Source organism: Mustela nigripes, chromosome 6 (assembly GCF_022355385.1).
Source record: "Mustela nigripes isolate SB6536 chromosome 6, MUSNIG.SB6536, whole genome shotgun sequence".
NCBI lineage: Eukaryota > Metazoa > Chordata > Mammalia > Carnivora > Mustelidae > Mustela > Mustela nigripes.
In genome coordinates this window covers 90,218,281-90,240,443 of record NC_081562.1, presented here as the reverse complement: position 1 = coordinate 90,240,443, position 22,163 = coordinate 90,218,281, and the positions used below count along the sequence as shown (strand labels likewise).

At 35.1% G+C, this 22,163-nt stretch overlaps 1 protein-coding gene and 1 pseudogene across 1 annotated transcript in view; one reads left to right on the top strand and one right to left on the bottom strand.

The window, feature by feature from the left end:
- Position 1: 1 nt before the first annotated feature.
- Positions 2–1,658, bottom strand: LOC132020358 (olfactory receptor 6C74-like; annotated as a pseudogene).
- An 11,058-nt stretch (positions 1,659–12,716) lies between these two features.
- LOC132019763 (olfactory receptor 6C1-like) overlaps positions 12,717–22,163 on the top strand; it is a 67,603-nt gene continuing 58,156 nt past the window's right edge. The window contains exon 1 of the mRNA XM_059403337.1: positions 12,717–13,245. Within this exon, the coding sequence (XP_059259320.1) occupies positions 12,717–13,245 (529 nt within the window). The remainder of the gene's footprint in view (positions 13,246–22,163) is intronic.

The following is a 22,163-nucleotide window of genomic DNA, read 5'->3' as shown; positions in this document are numbered from 1 at the left end:
TCTTCAGTATAGTCCTGATGATGTTTGCGTAGGAGAGAATCACTAATGTCAGTGTAACCAGGAGGTTCAAAATGGCTGAGAGAAATGCCATTAAATCTATTACATCTGTGTCTGTGCAAGAGAGGTGTTATATAGGAGAAAAAATTGCAGAAGAAATGATCTATAGCGTTGGTTGCACAGAAATCTACCTGGAGACCCACAAGGAGTGGTGGAATAATTACTCTAAAACCAGCCAACCATGAAGCAAAGACCAACAAGTTGCAGACTTTCACTCATGATGGTGGTGTAATGCAGGGGTTCTCAGATGGCCACATAGCGGTCATAAGACATGGCAGCTAGAAGAAAAATTTCAATTGCACCCAACACAATAGTAAAAAACAGCTGTGTTGCACAACTATAGTAAGAAATGGACTTATCACCTGTTGCCATACTGGCAAGAAATCTGGGGATGCAGACAGTTGTGAATGAAATTTCTAAAAATGAGAAACTTCAGAGGAAGAAATACATGGGTGTCTTTAGATGAGAGTCCAGTAGGGTGAGGGTGATTATGGTTAGATTCCCACTGACACGCAACATGAAGGTTTCAGAAGGAGAAAAAAAAATGACCACTTGTAATTGTGGATTATCAGTCAGTCCAAGAAGAATAAAGGTTGTTACTGTGCTGTGTTTTTTTTTTTATTGTTGACTTCCAAAAAAATAATAATTTTAAAAAGTAAGAAGAAATGAGAAATAAATGGTATAATCTTGCATGAGATACCTATTAGCTTGAGACTGTCCATACATGTGTTGCTCCTGCCACACAACCTCCTTCAGTGTTATGCTAGTCAGCAGTAACAGCCTCTAAAAACTTGCTCATATAATTTGTACTCAAAATTTCACTAACCGAGTGCAAATCTAGGAGTGTCATTTCTCAAGTGTCATAAATTCAGGAATTTCAGAAAGATAATATATGGCATATAAAAATAGAAACCAAAAAAAATCCAGAAAATTTGTCATAATATTTTAACTTGTGTCTTCTGTAGTTGCAATTTTCCCCCAATCTACTTAGTTCAGATTAAGTTATTTTACACCATCAGGTAACTCACTCCTCTTTGCTAAACTTATCTCTTTCTCAGTTTATTACTCCTTATGATAGTATTCTGTAAGTTAGATTTCAGCTGAGGACTCCTTGCCTTTTAAAAATCAAAAACATGACCTAAATACCTGAATGGGGATTCAGAACTTTCACCAAACTTCCATAAACTCTTCAAGATTTAAATCTTCATGGCCACTTTAGGTCTGCTTTCCCCTTTTTCCTGAAGACTTGGGTGTACTTTTGTCTCACTCACCCTGGTTATTCTTATTTCTCTGATATGGACCCAAGTAGATAGGAAGTATATCCTCATGCATGATGACTGTGTTGTTTATGTAGCATTCTTTATTTACTTTTGCAGTAACAGGAGAGGGTTCTAGAAAACAAGCCATTTAAAAAAGATATTATCTACTTATACCTGGTAGTTTGTTTTTAGTGTCATTGCTCTGCATGGCTCCCCCCCATTGCCATGGTAGTCTCTTCTCTCTCACTCATGTCCTTCTTCTCTTCTCTTATTCACTTGTGTTGTGGTTAGCACCTTAAAATTCAGAATTTTATTAGCCTTTTCAATGTTTTTACTTTCCATCTTCTTCATACCATGCCTACGTCCTCATGTTCATCATCTCAAAAGTGTATCACCAAATTTTTCTAAAGCATGACCATATTTTTCTTAAGAAGAATGTCATGTCATATGTTGCTTTAAACCTATTATATGCATTTTCAAGGTATTACATTTCACACAATCCAGTTCAGGTGTTTAAAAATGTAGAGATATTTCCAATGGTTATAAATAACTACAATAGGACTAAAATTTTTTTCCTCTTTTACTTCATTCCTTTCTTACATTTTTTTCCTTTCCTCCCCCAGACTCCCCAATGTATCATTTCTCTAAAAATGTCTACATTCTGGGTATTTAAGCATACTTTATACTCAGTGATTAAATTTTTGAAATCCAAGTTTGGTCTACTTTCCTTTTCTAAGTTCGGTCTATTTTTTAAGGTCAAAAGCATAAGAAAATGTCAGTCAACAAAGGATGAATTACATAGGGTACCAAATTATAAAGTTAGAAGTGAATTCATATATGCGTACTCCCAAGCTAAATTTAAATTACAAAACTGCAAAAAAAAAAAAAACCCTAAAAAATATTGAAACCACTTGACATCATTATCTTCTTTTAACTGCAAATAAAATACTTGGTGAATGGCAATAAAATAGTCACTGTTTCTGACCATTTTTATAAGCCCTGGGACTTCTGTAACCACTTCAGCAATTTATCAGTAAGGGAGAGGAGATTCCTTTGGGATATGAAACTGGATGTTTTATGAAATGTTTAAATTCTATTGAATTCAATAAGAGGAAATGTCTCAAGTAGTACTAATTCATTTTCCCAATGTCATATTTTAAAACATTCACAATGATCCTGTATACCAAAAACATATGTAATTATAATTATCTGAGGAAAACAATATATTCATTTAATAAAATACATTTCTGAGATTCTTTTGAATGTTATGAAGGATGTCTATTCAAAGCCTGATTCCAACGAAATGAAGGTTCAAAGATTCCTTATAAGAACAAGTCAACTGAGTTGTAAAAAAAACAAAAAAACAGTTCTAACTTCATGGCCTTTATTTCAATGGCTTACAAATGAATCAACTTTTTTGTCCGGGTTCATGCAATCAATATGACTAAATTAAAAAAAAAAAAATTCCCCAACCTTACTGTATTTAGTAGCAATTTCATTCCCAACTGTCTGCTATTGATTTGAGCCCCAGAACACAGGAAATTTCTGAATGTTGCATATCCATCATATTTTTATATTACTTTAAACTACTTTTAACTTGCATTCTTATCCAAAATACATTAACCCCAATATCTCACACTCAACTGTGTGAGCTCAAAGATTTTATCAGGACAAGAAATTTATCTAATTTCATTTCTTCTTTAAAGAGCCATATCTCCAGTTTATATTAAGTTTGGAGGACATTTTCTGTATTACATATAAAGTAAATGTATTTCTTTTTAAAAAAGAGTGGTAATCCCACCTCCTTCTCCCAAACCCCCTCCCCCCAGCAACCCTCAGTTTGTTTTGTGATTAAGAGTCACTTATGGTTTGTCTCCCTCCCAATCCCATCTTGTTTCATTTACTTCTTAATATTTTGAGTTAGAAACTATTTAAATATTTACTGGCTTAAATATGGAAGGTGGGCACTTGAAATTCGTACATTTCCCATCCTTCGTACCCACATCCCTTTTTAATATTTAATATAATTTGAAAATAACTTTATTGTAATATTCAGTTGGATTTTTATACTAATTTACATTATTATTTTTTTAATTTACATTATTTTGACAGTGTAAAATTTTCTTCCATCTGAACCAGATCTTGGCCTATATTCTCTTTATTTAGCAATGTTCTGTTTCCACTGGGCTTCATTTTCTCATTAAAATAATGTAATGAATTAAATGTAATGTAATTAAAATAATTACATGGTAATTATAAATGTGATAAACATTTGGTAATGCATCTCAGTGTCAAATTACTATGTTGGGCATCTAAAACCAATATGATATTATACATCAACTATACCTCAATTATTGAAAAATTGCATAACTGTTTTTGTACTCTTCAATATTCTCTGTTCAGGTGGCTTCCTGAAGTGCAGCTATACCCTTAGTAGACTCAAATACATTTAGTAAACTCTACCTTTATTTATTTCTTTTTTTCTCTGTTCTAAGAGTCTCTGAACTCTTTTTCCTCCAGCATCATCAGAACTCATTGCTTTCAAGGCCTAATCCACAACTATTGTATGGAGATGCTTGTTTCCAATATGGCAACATAGAGATTCATTTTTACCTTTCTCCTACTCCCAAGTGTGGATAGAGTGTGAGGATATTTAAGTTTCTTCAAATTGCAGTGCCCTCTTTTAAGAATACAACCTCCAAATTATGAATGTGCACTTATAAATAGAGGATTAGGAACAAATATGAGATTTATTTAGGATGAGAACAGTGATAACCAGTCACACATTTAATTAAGCTATTAAAATCATAAAGTCCAGAAAATAACACAATTTGCATTATGTGATACAGTTCTGTACTACTCTTTTTCCGTAACATATTTATTGTATTTTTATGATATTTCCATAGATTTTTTTTAATTGATCATCTTAAAGTGTACAGTTTAGGGCCATTTAGTCCATCCATACTGTTTTGCAGCCACCACCCATAGTAAGTTCCAAATATTGCTCACCCAAAAGAAAGCTCTGTAGCCATTTAGCAGTCATTTCCCATTCCTTCTTTCACAATCCCCTAGCAAATACTAATCTGTTTTCTTTCTCTGTGGATATCCAATTTTGGATATTTCACATAAGTGGGATCATACCATTTGTGACCTCTATGTCTGGCTTCTTTCACTTAGGATCATGATATCGAGGTATATCCACATTGAAGCATGTATTAATACTTCACTTTTTTCTCTTTGGATAACATCCCATTATACATATATATCACATTTTCTTCATCCATTCATCTGTCAATTGACATTTCAGTTGTTTCTATATTTTTACTACTGTGAATAGGGCTGCTTTGAACAATAGCATACTTACAAGCATTTGTGAGCAAGTTATTTGGGTCAATACCTAGGAATGGTGTCATTGAATCATATGACAATTTTATGTTTAAATTTTTTTAATGGAACTCCCGAACTTTCCACTTTTTCCTCATTTTACATTCCCACTAACAATGCACTGTGCTTCCAATTTCTTCATATTCACATCTTTTTTTTTTTTTTGAAATAATGGCCATCCAGCAGTTCCCCAACCCCCACCCCAGTGACCATAATTGAAATATAATTCACCATAGTTTTCACATGCATTTTTTATAATGACTAATGATGTGTAGCATCATTGCATGTCCTTGTTGGCCATTTGGAGAAATGTTTGCTCAAATACTTTGCATATTTTAAAATTGGATTACTTGGCATTTTTTTTGTGTGTTTTTATTGTGGCTGACTTGTAATAGTCCTTTATATAGTCTGGATACTAGAACCTTATCAGATAAGTGATCTGAAAATATTTCTTCCAGGTTTTTTTTAATACTTCTATGGCAAGGTCTTCTGATGCACAAAAACTTTTAATTAATTAAATAGTTTAAAATATTTTATTTATTTATTTGAGAGAGGATGAAAGCAAAAGAGATCACAGAGGCAGATGGAGAGAGAAAAGCAGATTTACCATTGAGGGGAGAGCCTGATGGGGGAGCTCAATCTCAGGACCTTCAGATCATGATCTGAGCCGAAGGCAGACACTTAACCCAGGCACCTCAAACTTTTAATTTAGATAGAGTCCAATTTATTTTTTTCTTTTTTTGGTCATTTCTGTGGTGTCATGTAGAAGAATTCACCGCTAAATACAAATCAGTAAGATTCCAACATTTACTGATACAAATTTTATAGTTTTGGTTCTTACATCTAAGTCATTGATATATTAATTTGTGATAGTATGACCCAGGGCTCTAATATTCTTAGCATGTGGCCATCCAGTCATTCTAGCTCCATTTATGTAAAAGATTATTCTCTCCATTGAATAGTCTTGTAACCTACTCAAAAATTAATTGGCCTTAGATGTATGAGATTATTCTGGACTTACCTATTCTATTTGATTTCTCTATAAAGATCTAAAAGTTCTTTCCAATTCAAGTGTTATTTATTTATTTATTTATTTATTTATTTATTTATTTATTATTTTTGTCTAACTGTTCTGTCTAGAACTTCCAGCACAATGTTGAATAGCAGTTGGAAAAAGTGGACATCCTTGTCATGTTCCTGATGTTTGGGGGAAGGCTTTCAGTCTTTCAGCCTTGAATGGGACATTAGCTGTAGGGTTCTCATGAATGCTTTTCAGCAGTTTGAGGAAGTTCCTTTCTACTCTGCATTTACTGTATTTTTCTTATGAAAGGATTTCAAATCTTGTCAAAGCTTGACTTTTCCTGCATCTATTGTAATAATCATGAGTTTTTTTCCCTTTATTTCATCTTCTGTCATCTTCTATCATTGACATATTATGTAGGTTCATTTTTTTTAAATGTTGGATCACCTTACATTCTACCCCACTTTATCATGGTATCTTACCTTTAAATACAACTGAATTTGCTTTCTTAGTATTTTCCTGAGGATTTTTGCATTGATGTTCATAAGGGATAGAGATCTGTATTTCTGATATTTTTATCCGGTTTTTGAATCAGAGTAATGCTGTCCTCATACAATCAAAGAGGAAGAGTATTATAATCTCCAGTATTTGGAAGAGTGTGAAATGGATTAGTGTTAACTCTTTAAAGCTTTGTGGAAATTCATCTGGTCTTAGATAGTCTTTATATAGAGGTTTTGAATTACTGTTTCAATTTCTTCAATAACTATAGGTCTATTACATACCTGTGTCACCTGAGTAAGGGGTAATTTGTGGATTTTATGAACTGTGTTTCAGTTACGCTATCTAATTTGTTGATGCACAATGGCTGATAGTACATTCTTATACTCCTCTCTATTTCTACAAGGTCAATAGTCATGAACCAACTTTGATTCCTGATTTTAGCAATTTGAGCCTTCCCTTTTTTTTTTTTTTTTTTTTTTATTTTCTTGGTCAATCCAGCTAAAGTTTTGTCAGCTTTGATGACCTTTTGAAAGAAACAACTTCGGGATTTACTGATTTTCTCTATTTTTTCCCTTTCCTATATTTCATTTATCTCCAATCTACTATTTATTATTCACTTCTTTCTGATGGATTTGGGTTTCTTTTACTCTTTTGTTTTTTTCTTAAATCTGTAAGTTTGAACTTAGATTACTGATATGAGATCCATCTTTTTTGTTAAAGCAGATGCCTAAAACTATAAATTTCCCTCTGTACACTGCTCTTACTGTATTTTGTAAGTTTTGATAGCTTGGGTGTCTGTGTTCATTTGTTCCCAAGTGTTTTCTAATCTTCTTTGTGATTTATTCTTTGACCCATTAGTTGTTTATGGGGTTGTTTTTAATATCCACAGGTTTTTCATACATACCAGAATTTTGGTCTGAAACTGCTGAGAAGCCAAAATGAAGACACAAACAACAAATGCCTTATATTATCTAACTATGTTTACATTATCCAATTTGGTAGCCATTAAAAATTGAAATATGTCTAGTCCAAACTGAGATGTGTTATAAATATAAATGTATATCATGTTTCAAAGGCAGTGCAAAAATGTAAAAGATCTCACTAATTTTTAATATGTATTAGATGCTGAAATGACAATCCATGGGATGTATTGGGTTAAATATGTTATTAAAATTAATTTCACTTGTTTTCTTTCACTTTTTAAAAATAAGGTTATCAGAAAATTTGAAATTGCAAATGTGGCTTACATTTGTGTTTTGCATTATATTTCTATTGGACAGTGCTGATTTATAATATCTCTTGCTTTTTTAAGTTTAAATTATATACATGTATATATTAGACCTTTTGATATTGTCCCTAGGTCACAGAGGCTCTATTCATTAAATATATATAATTTACTTTTTTTTTGTTTTTCAAATTGAGTGGTCTCTATCAATCTTTAAGTTCACTCTTTTGTTTTATAATTACCCTTCTGCTGTTCAGCCCATCCATTGAACTTCTACTTTAGATAGAATTTTTGTTACTAATTTTAAAATAATTCTTTTAATGCACATATATTTACATTTCTTTGTGAATAATTCTTATTTTATTTCAGGCTCATTGAAAAAAAGTTAGTCTCTGATATTTACCCCACATTTAAAATTTCTGATATTTCTAATTCCTCCCTGAAATTCCAGTTTTCCAGCTGGATTCAGTTTTCTTCAGCTGAAAAACTTCCTGCTACATTTCTTGTAGTGCTGATGTGTTACTGAAAAATGCTTGTGGTTTTATTTTATCTGAAAATGTCTTTATTTCCCTTTCATGTTGAAGCATAGTTTTAATGCATAGAATTCTAAATTGACAATTTTTTTTTTTTTCCCTCAGCAATCTAAAGATTCCTCTCTAGTTTCTGGCCTCCCTAGCTTATAAAAAGAAGTCAGAAATTGTTCAAGCCATTGTCCTCCAACATTCATGGTATGAATGCTAGCCACACTTTTTCTCACTGTCTTTGTTCTTTAACAGTTTGATTATAATGTGTGTAGGCATTTTATCATGCTTGGAGCTCGCTTGGTTTCTTGATTTTGTAAATTTATGTCACTTTTCAAAATTATGGACTTTGAAAACATTGATTCATCTAAGTGATCATGTGTCCAAGTTGGCAAAATGGAAGGCATTCTGTAAATTCTGTAAGTCTGTCAATCTTGTCCAATAATGTTCCCCCTTAAAACCGTCTGTTGATTAACGCAAGAAAGGAAGCAATAATAAAGAAGGGAAAAGGAAGGTAGGAAAGGATATGATGGAAATAAAGAAGAAGAAAATAGGGAATGAAGAAAGAAGGTGGTCAGAGATAATCTAATTTGGGCCTCAGAATATTGCCAATTATTAAAGACAGAAACATACTAATAACAATGGATTTATAATTAATTTTAATAAATGGTAATTAATAGTTGGTTCTACTCAGAAAGAGTTACTTTAGTGGAAAATCCAGTTGAATGTACTTATCCCCTTATTCCTTCTTCAACACTCTTATTTTCTTGAGGAAGGACAGATTTCTGACCTATATCATTTGTGTTTTCCCTGAGAACTTTGTTCAACATTTCTTATGGGACAAGTCTGTTGGCAATGAATTCTGCTTTTATTTCTGTCTTAGTCTATCTGGACTGCTGTCACAAACACCGTAACTTGGTGCCTTGAACAACAGACATTTATTTCTCAGTTTTAGAAGCTAGAAAGGCTAAGATCTGGGTGCCAGCAGATTTGGTGTCTAGTAAGAGCTGGCTTCACAGGTTTCATAGACTTGTCTCCAGGTCCTCACATGGCAGAAGTGGGTAGGGGAGCTGTCAGGACATCCAGGAGTGCTCAATACATTTCAAGCACACAATAAATAGGTATTTCAGGAAAGAATAAATGAACTAATAAATTAATGAAGATAAAGGGTGTGCCCAGTATGTTAATATAGTATATTTTGTACAGAGTCTCCTAAGAACATAGTTGAAGGAGATAGAAAGGAGTCTATATTTTGTATCTCTTGTATAGTAAACAAACCAAAGATCCTCAGGGAAATATTGCCTTTGGAGCTGAATTCCTTGGAGAGATATGCACACAGTTTAGGGCATTCCCTGGAAATAAACCATAATCATCTCATAGGATAACAGTTGTTTAATTTTAGTGCTTGTTGTATTAACGTAAAAACATTGACTATGAAGAATAAAAGAGATACTTTGGTGTTTAAATTGTTGATTTGAGCTAGAAATAGCTAATCATGAAATGTCCACAAGTATTAAAACTTATTTTAAGAATTACATATTTCAGTGTGCTGCCTGAGAAGAAGAAAAAAAAAAAAAAAGTAAGCCTAAGTGCTTTATCCTGCAATAGGAATATAAAAACCATGAACATCAACAAACAAAATCCTTTGCCAGTATAATTGTTTTTACACCTTTAAGAATAAAGGGCACTTGGAGGGTCAGTGGGTTAACCCTCTGCCTTCCACTCAGGTCATGGTCTCAGGGTCCTGGAATCGAGCTCCACATCAGGCTCTCTGTTCAGAGTGCCTCCCCACTCTGTTTGCCTGCCTCTCTGCCTACTTGTGTTCTCTCTCTCTGTCAAATGAATAAATAAATAAATATTTTAAAAAAATAACAGTTTGTAAGTTTTTGTGCTTTGAAGACTGATTTATAATCTATATACTGAAAATAAACATCTCTAAAACGCTGAGTAATTTATTTATATTAATAGATTTAAGTTATTCTGATCTTATCTTAATTATAGAGGATCTTAAATTAACTTATTAAAAGACATCATTTTTGAATAAAAATGTGTTCATGATTTCGAAGGTAGGGAAAATTTTCTTACATCTTTTAACATAAATAAATAAATAAAAGTGATAGGCTTGTTAAACATAATACACTGTTCCAGTGTATATCTAGGGAATTGGAGAGCAGGAGAAAAACTAGGTCTGATTTGATAAAAATTTTTACTTGTGGGGGTGATAGATCTGTTTTTGACCCAAATTACCATATCCATTATAGTACAATTACTTGCCTCAGGAATTGTCCCTTAGGTTTGGGAGAATGTGTATAAGTACTAAGAAGATATCATTACACTTTTGTACTAATAGCCAGAATCTCTAGGACCTTAAGTATTTCGTGGAGTAAACTGTATTGTATTCTCTCTGATAAATTTTTAGTAATTCATGAGTTTTCATTTGTGTGTACCTTTTCCCCACAGTTTATCCTACCTAAAATACCTTACTCTACTTCCTAATCTCCAGTGCTTAGCTTTGAATCCATCTTTTTTTTTTTTTTTAAGCATCCATTCTTAATCTCTCCCCATAGTAAGAATGGGTCTTATTTACTATTAACTTTATGGCACATGGTATATTGCTATATTCATGCACGAATTCTGTCTCCTCAATATATTGGTAAACTACAATAGTCAGGAACATTGACTTATGCTTCTTTGATTCCTCAGTATATAATAATGCATTCTCCATGGATTTATAAACATTGTTTACATTCCCACCAATGTAAACAACGTTTATAGGTCCATGGAGGATGCAAACTTGTGCAGCCACTCTGGAAAACAGTATGGAGGTGCCTCAAAAAGTTAAGAATAGAACTACCCCAACCCAGCAACTGCACTACTATTACTACTACATAGGATACAAACATAATGACTCAAATGGGCACATGCACCCCAATGTTTATAGCCGTAACTATGGAAAGAACCCAGATGTCCATCAATGGATGAATTGATAAAGAAGATATGAGATACACACACACACACACACACACACACACACACACACACACACCCCAGAATATTTCTCAGCAATCAAAAAGAATGAAGTTTTGCCATTTGTAATTATGTGGATGGAACTAGAGGGTATGATGTTAAGCAATATAAGTCAAAGACAAATACCATATGATTTCATTCATACATGGAATTTAAGAAGAACATAGAGAAAAGGAAGAAAAAATAAACTAAGATAAAAACAGAGAGGAAGGCAAACCATAAAAGACACTGACTATAGGGAGCAAACACTTTTGTTGGAGGTGAGGTGGGCAGGGGAATGGGGTAACTAGATGATGAACATTAAGGAGGGCAATTGATATAATGAACACTGGGTGTTACATGTAAGTGATCATCACTAAATTCTACTCCTGAAACTAAAAAAAAAAAAAAATTGTTTAACAAGTGTTTCATATTCATAATCAAGTCCACAAAGAAGCATAACTAATAATGAAGTCATCAAACAAGAAATTTGCCCCCCCTAGGGATGAAATGCTTATACCCAGGAGTTTTCATGACATTTAGTCTGATGAAAGCTTATATAATTTCCAACCACAAAATCAACTCAGGGACAAATCAATAGGCAGGGACATTGAATTGCCTTGGCTTTTGAGTTGGCTTGGCTTTTGGCTTATCATATTATTTGTGGTCAGTCAGTATTACCTGCAAGTGTCTGAACACTTGCCAAGTGACTGATCATCACAGTAAAATTTGCAAAAATTTTATTTTTCTGTTTTCCTCTTCAGCTTTGCTGTAACCCATTTCTACACATCAGGTAAAAAGCCAAGAGCTAAATACCAGTCACTGTCTCATCTGAAGAAGACTCTAATCTTAATGGTAAGTTTTTCTCTTTATGGTCTTCGCCTACGGTGCTACCTCTTTTCTACTTCTTTTGTCTTCCTTCTCTTCTTTCCCTATTTCATTTCCCCCTCTCTGAATGCTTATTCACTTTATTTTGCATTTTATTGTGTTATTCTCTTCCTGTTTTGAGAACTATAACTAGAAGAAACACTGAATTTGTTTAATTCTTTTCAAGTTAGTTTTACTATGCAATCAGATAAATTTAATAGTGGCATAGGAGATGATAAAAGTGAAGAAATGAAGAGATGGAATGGAGACAAAAGCCACTACACTGATTTATAGGAATAAAAAAATCAGATAGGACCAAGAAAGTGTGTTCATTAGCTGAGTGGATGTGGCACAGGCCAAACCTGGCAAGAGCTACAGTTGTTATACTGAATTGCTTCCAGGTTGATCTTATACCCAAAGCTGGATTTCTATTTCAACCATCTTAAACATTCATACATCATGTTGTTTCTCTGTCGCACACATGGTCAGTTCCTTGAGATAATGATATTTATATAGTCATCAGGCTGAGTATAAGTACAATGACATTTTAGTCCTTACATACTGAGAAAAGAGGAAATAAATTTTTTCCACATGCCTGTTCATTTCTTCACCTCATTATCATAAATGTAAGCCACATTTAAAGATGATTTATAAGATGGGTTTTTATTTCAACAGATTTGTAGAAAATATTTGTCTTTCTTCAAAAGCAATGCAACGGCTTTTGTTAGAGTTTATTTTACATTAATCATTAATATGTATAACCAATAGCAATTACTAATATTTTGACAATGTTATCTTCACATTATATCTTTGGTACCTGTACATATTTTTTTCTCAATATTTTTACCAGAGCAAAAGTATATCAGGAGGTCAAGATGGAAAACCGTACAACTGTGACAGTATTTATCTTAGCAGGATTGACACAGGACCCCAAATTGAAGATTGTGTTATTTATCTTCCTACTCCTCACCTACTTGTTAAGCATCTCAGGAAACTTAGTTATCATTACTCTAACTTTGCTGGATTCTCATCTCAAGACCCCTATGTATTTCTTTCTTCGAAATTTTTCTTTCTTAGAAATTTCTTATACGACAGTCTGCATTCCCAAATTGCTTGTGAGCATGGCAACCGGTGACAAAACGATTTCCTATAATTGTTGTGCAACTCAGTTATTTTTTGCCTTCCTTCTCGGTGCATCTGAATTTTATCTCCTGGCTGTCATGTCCTATGATCGTTATGTTGCCATCTGTAAGCCTTTGCATTATACAATCATTATGAACAGCAAAATCTGTATCCAATTAGTCCTTAGCTCTTGGATCACTGGTTTCCTCATCATCTTTCCAGGACTCATTTTAGGCTTAAGCCTGGACTTCTGTGACTCCAATATCATCGATCATTTCTACTGTGACACTGCTCCCCTCTTGCAAATCTCCTGCACTGATACACATGTGCTGGAAATGATGAGTTTCATCTTAGCTTTGGTGACTCTGCTGGTCACTTTGGCATTAGTGATTCTATCATACACATGCATTGCCTTGACAATTTTAAAAATTCCTTCTGCCAACCAGAGAAAAAAGGCTTTCTCCACATGTTCTTCTCACATGATTGTCATCTCCCTCTCATATGGCAGCTGCATCTTCATGTACATTAAACCCTCAGTCAAACAGAGGATATCCTTAATGAAGGGAGTGGCAATTCTCAATACTTCTATTGCTCCGCTTTTAAACCCCTTCATTTATACTCTAAGGAACCAGCAGGTAAAGCAAGCATTTAAGAACTTCCTACAAAGATTTCTGTTTTTATTCAAATAAATCATAATGAGATATATATAAGGAAAGTTAATAAGGAAAATTGCAAAAAGAAGTGCTTAGATTTGGTCCCAATTTTACCATTGCACCATCCAATATATAGTCATATCTGTCCTTTCACTTCTTTCTGAAGTGTCATGATGTTTACATTAGCTCTTGTTTCTTAATAACACTTCCCTTTCAAAATACTGAAACTTTATTTTTCTGTTCCATTGTATGAGTTCTAAAATTTGACCTCTTTCTCTTATTCCTCCATTTAAATGTAGCAAGTATTTGAACGATCATTTTAATCAACTTTATGTATTAGTTCATGGAGACTTAATTATTTCCATATCTGTGTAGTATATTTTGTTTTTATGTTTGATTTCCTATAAAATCTTGATCAGTTTAAAACAATTTTATGATGATTTCTTTGAGATTTTACCTTTGCTTGTCTTTTGATGTCCTGATATACATTCTCTATTTAAATAAAGGTATTTAAAAGTAGAAAGTTGCAATTAAAATATCACTGTCATTCTTTGTCCTTATATTAAGAAAATTCACTATGCTAGTATAATAAAAAATCATATGGTATGCTAGTATAGTAAAAAAATACTTTTATTTTATATTTTATGCTGTAAAAGTAAATAAGTAAATGGTGACTCATATGTGTCCCAAATCACATAACTTTTTTTTAAAATGTTTATTTATTTATTTGAGAGAAAGAGAGAGAGCATGAGTAGGGGGAGAGGCCAAGAGAGAGAGAAGCAGACTCTGCACTGTGAACAGAGCCTGACAGAGGGCTTGATCTCACAACCCTGAGATCATGACCTGAGCCAAAATCAAGAGTCAGAGACTTAACACACTGAGCCACCCAGGTGTCCCATCACATAACTTTGATTAAGAATAAAATGCAGCATAGTTCAGGGAAGATGGTGGGAGAGTAGGGGACCTTGTTTCATCTAGTTCCTTGAATTTAGCAGGATATCTATCAAGTTATTCTGAACACACATGCATTTAACCTGAAATGTGAGAAGATTTATCTGGATGTCTACAAGCAGAAAAATGACTACTCTTTGAAAGGTAAGAGGTGAGGTGTGGAACTTTGAATCTTTGAGGGAAATATCAGAAGATAAATGGAGTGGGGAGGGAGCCTCCCATAAGCCAGCCACTGGAAAGTGATCTAACACCTGAACACTAAATCAGGACCCCTAGAAATCTGCTGCACTGACAGACATCCCTCTCTGAAAAAGGTACAGAGGATAAATAGGGTAGAATTCTAGGTGGATCATTTTGGTCTCAGGATTCTAGGAAACTCAGAAATTATGGGGGGGCGGGAGGCTGAACTGATAGAGCACCCAAACCGTGGAGCAGGGAGACTAGTTATGGTCAGTGAGCATAGAGGGGTTTTGTCATTCTAAAATTTAAGCCAGGTCAGTAGGGAGAAGACTCTCTGCCTGAACACCATAAAAAGGACTAGAAGGTGTGGGGTGTTTAACATCCCAGGGGAGATACAGAAACCCTTGTATCCATGACAGGGCAACAGCTCTCAGGGCACTGTGACCCCTGAAAGGACAATGGAGCTGCACTCAGCCAGTTGCTGAGGAAGAGGGTGCACATGTGAGCCCATAGCTGCTAGTAATTGCAAAGTCACAAAGTGCAGAAATGCTCAGAGATCCTCCCAGGAGAGTTACAGCAGGCATGAATAGTGAGAGTCTGTGTAGTTTGGTACACACAGAAGTGTGTGTACCAAACTACACACAGAAGTTTAGCCCGGAGGATTTATTGAAGAAAGGGACTACAAACTTGTGGCTCTGGGCCAGAGATTCCCACATGGCTATATTTGCTCTGACCCTCTAAAGAGAAGTGGAAAGCCACCAGGGAGCAAAAGCCAGACAGACAGATGACAAGCTCACATTAAGCCCAACCCCCTGACAAGGTGTGGGGCAACTACACCCAGGCAAAGATGCCTGAGAAGCTAAACTGCAGTCTCCCTCCCCAGAAGACAAATAGGAAGAACAAGTGAATCATAAGCTTATTTACACAGGACTATAAAACTTCAGTGCCAGGGGAAAATAGAGATGTCCAGATATAGAGATGTCCAGATGTTCTGTCATGACTGGTTTGTACTTCAGGCTAAAACTTTACATTTCTTTTTATTTCTTTTCTTTTCTTTTTTACCATATTCCTGTATCAGGAATAGTCATTTCCCAACTTATGTTTTTAAGTCATTTTTAACTTTAATTTTTGTACTGTGTACATTTTATAGATTTATGCCCCATACTAGCACATCTTTCACTGTACTCAACTTTATCTTGAGCTATATAAATATATAGATATATAGATATTCTTTTTTAAAGGACTTAGATGATTTATTTATTTATTTATTTAATTATTTTAAAAAATTTAAATTACTTTTCAGTGTACTACAATTCATTGCTTATGCGCCACACCCAGTGCTCAATACTCAATGCTCAAGGGCAATACGTGCCCTTTCTAATACCCACCACCTGGTTCCCCCAACCTCTCACGCCCCACCCCTTCAAAACCCTCAGATTGTTTTTCAGAGTCCATAGTCTCTCATGGTTCATCTCCCTTCCAATCTCTCTCAACTCCCTTCTCCTCTCCATCTCCCCATGTCCTCTGTGTTATTTCTTATGTTCCACAAATAAGTGAAACGATATGATACTTGTTTCTCTCTGCTGACTTATTTCACTCAGCATAATCTCTTCCAGTCCCACCCATGTTGCTACAAAAGTTGGGTATTCATCCTTTCTGATGGAGGCATAATGCTCCATAGTGTATATGGATCATATCTTCCTTATCCATTCGTCCGTTGAAGGGCATCTTGGTTCTATCCACGTTTGGTGACTGTGGCCATTGCTGCTGTGAACGTTGGGGTACAGATGGACCTTCTGTTAACTACATCAGTATCTTTGGGGTAAATACTCAGTAGTGCAATTGCAGAGCCACAGGGAAGCTCTATTTTTAATTTCTTGAGGAATCTTCACACTGTTCTCCAAAGTGGCTGCACCAACTTGATTTCCCACCAACAGTATAAGAAGGTACCCTTTTCTCCACTTCCTCTCCAACACACGTTGTTTCCTGTCCTGCTAATTTTGGCCCTTTTAAGTGGTGTAAGGTGGTATCTCAATGTGGTTTTAATTTGAATCTCCCTGATGTCTAGTGATGATGAACATTGTTTCATGTGTGTGACAGCTGTTTGTATGTCTTCATTGGAGAAGTGTCTGTTCATGTATTCTGCCCACTTTTTGACATGATTCTCTGTTTTGTGTGTGTTGAGTTTGGGGAGTTCTTGATAGATCCTGGATATCAACCTTTTGTCTGTACTGTCATTTGCAAATATCTTCTCCCAATCCATGGGTTGCCTCTTTGTTTTGTTCACTGTTTCCTTTGTTGTGCAGAAGCTTTTGATCTTGGTGAAGTCCCAAAATGAGAGACTATGGACTCTGAAAAACAATCTGAGGGGTTTGAAGTGGCGGGGGTTGGGAGGTTGGGGTACCAGGGGGTGGGTATTATAGAGGGCATGGATTGCATGGAGCACTGGGTGTGGTGAAAAAATAATGAATACTGTTTTTCTGAAAATAAATAAATTGAAAAAAAAATTCATTTTTGCTTTTGTTTCCTTTGCCTTTGGAGACATATCTTGAAAGAAGTTGCTGTGGCTGATATCAAAGAGATTACTTCCTATGTTCTCCTCTAGGATTCTGATGAATTCCGTCTCACGTTGAGGTCTTTTATCCATTTTGAGTTTATTTTTGTGTACGGTATAAGAGAATGGATGAGTTTTATTCTTCTACATATAGCTGACCAATTTTCCCAGCACCATTTATTGAAGAGACTTTATTTATTGAAGAGTTTCCCCCCCCACACTGGATATTTTTTTCCTGCTTTGTTGAAGATTGTTTCACCATAGAGCTAAGGGTCCATATCTGGACTCTCTACTCTGTTCCACTGTCTATGTGTCTGTATTTATGCCAGTACTATGCTGTCTTGGTCATCACAGCTTTGTAGTAAAGCTTAAAATCAGGTAACGTGATGCCCCCAGTTTTGTTTTTCTTTTTCAACATTTCCTTAACAATCCAGGGTCTTTTCTGGATCCATACAAATTTTTGGGCTCTTTGAAAAATACCAGTGGAATTTTGATCAGAATTGTATTAAAGGTATAGATTGCTCTAGGCAGTATAGACATTTTAAAAATATTTATTCTCCCAATCCAAGGTCATGGAATGGTTTTCCATTTTTTGTGTCTTCTCCAATTTCTTTCATGAGTATTCTCTAGTTCCTCGAGTACAGATCCTTTACCTCTATGGTTAGGTTTATTCTCAGGTATCTTATGGTTCTTGGTGCTACAGTAAATGGAATTGATTCTCTAATTTCCCTTTCTGTATTTTCTTTGTTAGGTATATAAGAAAACAACTGATTTCTGTATATTGACTTTGTTTCCTGCCACATTGCTGAATTGCTGTATGAGTTCTAGTAGTTTGGGGGTGGAGTCTTTGGGGTTTTCCATATAAAGTATTATGTCATCTTTGAAGAGAGAGAGTTTCACTTCTTCATTGCCAATTTGAATACCTTTTATTTCTCTTTGTTGTCTGATTGCTGTTGCTAGGACTTCTAATACTATATTGAACAAAAGTGGTGAGAGTGAGCATCCTTGTGTTCCTGATCCCAATGGGAAGGCTGCAAGCTTTTTTCCATTGAGGATGATGTTTTTCATAGATAGAGTTGATGAAGTTGAGGAATGTTCCCTCTATCCCTATACTTTGAAGCATTTTAATGAGGAATGGATGCTGGATTTTGTCAAATGCTTTTTCTGCATCAATTGAGAGGACCATATGTTTCTTCTCTCTTCTCTTATTAATTTGTTCTATCACACTGAGTGATTTGCAAATGTTGAGCCATCCTTGTAACCCAAGGATGAATCCCACCTGATCATGGTGGATAATCTTTTTAATGTGCTGTTGGATCCTGTTTGCTAGAATCTTGTTGAGAATATTAGCATCCATATTCATCATTGATATTAGTCTGAAATCCTCCTCTTTGGTGGGGTCTTTGCCTGGTTTGGGGATCAGGGTAATGCTGGTCCTATCTTTCAGAAAGTGGTCAATTTTCTGTTTCTAGAATTGTTGCTCTTCTTCTCTTCGATATCGTTTTGGATTTGTAGTGGTTCAGAATGGTTTGATAAGCTATCTAGCTGACCTCCTGCTACCTGATGTTCTCTCATCCTGCTACTTCTCTGCCATCTTGACTCCTCCCCCTTTAGCATCCAATTTCACCTGGGATGTTGGTATGAAATTCTCCTTTTTGGTGAGGTCTCTGCCTGGTTTGGGGATTGGGGTAATGCTGGCTGCACAGAAAGAGACTGGAAGCTTTCCTTCTGTTTCTATTTTTTGAAACAACTTCAGAAGCATAGGTATTATTTCCTCTTTGAATGTTTGGTAGAATTCTTCAGGGAATCTGTCAGGTCCTGGGCTCTTGTTTTGGGGGAGGTATTTGATTGCTGCTTCAATCTCGTTATTAGATATCACTCTTCAGTTTGCCAATTTCTTCCTGGTTCAATTTTGGGAGTTTATAGTTTTCCCAGAATGTATCCATTTCATCTAGGTTGCTTAGCTTATTGGCATATAACTGTTGATAACTTCTGATGATTGTTTCTACTTCCTTGGTGTTAGTTGTGATCTCTTCCTTTTCACTCATAATTTTATTAATTTGAGCCTTCCTCCTTTTCTTTTGGATTTGCATGGCCAATGGTTTATCAAACTTACTGATTCTTTCAAAAATCAGCTTCTAGTTTCATTGATACATTCTACTGTATCTCTAGTTTCTATCTCATTGATCTCTGCTCTAATCTTGATTATTTCTTGTGTGTGGAGTTGGTTTGATTTGTTGTTGATTCTCCAGTTTTTTAAGGTGTAGAGGCAGCTGGTGTATTCTGGATTTTTCAGTTTTTTTGAGGGAGGCTTGGATGGCTATGTATTTACCCCTTAGGACTGCCTTTGCTGTATCCCATAGGTTTTGGACTAAAGTGTCTTCATTCTCATTGGTTTCCATGAATTGTTTCAGTTCTTATTTGATCTCCTGGTTGATCCAAGCATTCTTAAGCAAGGTGGTCTTTAGCCTCCAGATTTTTGAGTTACTTCCAAACTTTTCCTTGTGATTGATCTCCAGTTTGAAAGCATTGTGATCTGAGAATATACAGGGAATCATCTCAGTCTTTTGACTGAGTTGTATCAGTTGAGTCTTGATTTGTGACCCAGTATGTGGTCTATTCTGGAGAAGGTTCCATGTGCACTTGAGAAGAATGAGTATTCTGTTGTTTTAGGGTGAAATGTTCTATATATATATCTATGAGGTCCATCTGGTCCAATATGCATTCATTGCTTTTGTTTCTTTATTGATTTTTTTTTTCCTTTGATGATCTGTCCATTACTGAGAAGCCTGTTAAGGTCTCCTACTATTAATGTATTCATATCAATATGACTCTTTATCTTGATTAATAGTTTTCTTATGTAATTGGCTGCTCCCATATTGGGGGCATAGATATTTACAATTGTTAGATCATCTTGGTAGATAATCCCTTTAAGAATTATGTAGTGTCCTGTATCTCTGACTACAGTCTTTAGTTTAAAATCTAATTTATCTGATATGAAAATTGCTATCCTGACCTTCTTTTGAGGCCCATTGGCATGAAAGATGCTTCTTCATCCCTTCACTTTCAGTCTGGGCGTATCCTTAGGTTTGAAATGGGTCTCTTGTAGACAACATATGGATGGGTCCTATTGTTTTATCCAATCTGTAACCCTGTGTCATTTTTAGGGGTGCCTTTATGTCATTCACATTGAGAGTGATTATTGATAGATACGTTTTTATTCTATTTTTAGTTTCTTAAGGAATCTCCACACTGTTCTCCAAAGTGGCTGCACCAACTTGCATTCCCACCAACAGGTAAGAGGGTTCCACATTCTCCACTTCCTCTCCAACAAATGTTGTTTCCTGTCTTGCTAATTTTGGCCATTTTAAGTGGTGTAAGGTGATATCTCAATGTGTTTTTAATTTGAATCTCCCTGATGGCTAGTGATGATGAACATTTTTTCATGTGTCTGATACCATTTGTATGTCTTTATTGGAGAAGTGTCTGTTTATGTCTTCTGCCCATTTTTTGATATGATTCTTTGTTTTGTGTGTGTTGAGTATGGGCAGTCCTTTTTAGATTCTGGATATCGACCTTTTGTCTGTACTGCCATTTGCAAATATCTTCTCCCAATCCATGAATTGCCTCTTTGTTTTCTTGACTGTTTCCTTTGCTGTGCAGAATCTTTCGACCTTGATGAAGTCCCAAAAGTTCATTTTTGCTTTTGTTTCCTTTGCCTTTGGAGACATATCTTGAAAGAAGTTGCTGTGGCTGATATCAAAGAGGTTACTGCTTATGTTCTCTTCTAGGACTCTGATGGAATCCTGTTTCACATTGGGGTCTTTTATCTATTTCGAGTTTATCTTTGTATACAGTTTAAGAGAATGGTCACATTTTATTCTTCTTCATATAACTTTCCAATGGATATATAGATATTCTTATTTTTTGCAATTTTGAAATATGGTGTCTTCTAACACTAACAGAACAAAAATCAAGCAGGAACAGGTAGATCACCCTGCTTTGTCCACCCTAAGATAGTATATTCTCTCCCCACTGCACACACTTTTTAAAAGTTATTTTGGATCTTCTTGGCTTTGTTTGCATATCTGTGGTAGCTTCTCACCACTTCAGATTTTTTCTAGGGTGCATTTTGCTTGCATCATCATTGATATTTTGGATTCTGTTCATTTGCTCAACCATCCCTTAGCAGAATAACTAGGAGGAAGAACCCTCAACAAAGAAAAGAACCAGAGACATTGTCCTCTGCCATAGAACTAATTGATTTTGATATAGGCAAGGTGTCAGAGACAGAATTTAGGATAGCAATCATGAAGTCAATAGCTACACTTGAAAAAAGCATTAGTGACAATATAGAATCTCTATAGGTAGAAATGAGATTTAATCAGGCCAAACTTAAAAATGCCATAAATGAGATGCACTCTAAACTGGATACTCTAACAGCTGGGTAAATGAGGAAGAAGATCAAATCAATGATGTATAAGATAAGCTGATGGGGAAAAACTGAGCACTTTTCCCCTAAGGTCAGGAAGATGACAAGGATGCCCACTCTCACCACCTTTGTTCAACATAGTACTGGAAGTTCTAGCCTCAGCAATTAAACAATGGAATGAAATAAAAGCCATTCAAATTAGCAAAGAAGAAGTGAAACTCTCTCTCTTCACAGATGAAATGATACTTTATGTGGAAAACCCAAAGGACTCCACCCCCAAATACCAGAACTCATACAGCAATTCAGCAACGTGGCAGGATACAAAACAATGCACAGAAATCAGTTGCTTTTCTATATACTAACAATGTAACTGTAGAAAGAGAAATTAGGGAATCAATTCCATTTATAATAGCAACAGAAACCATAAGAT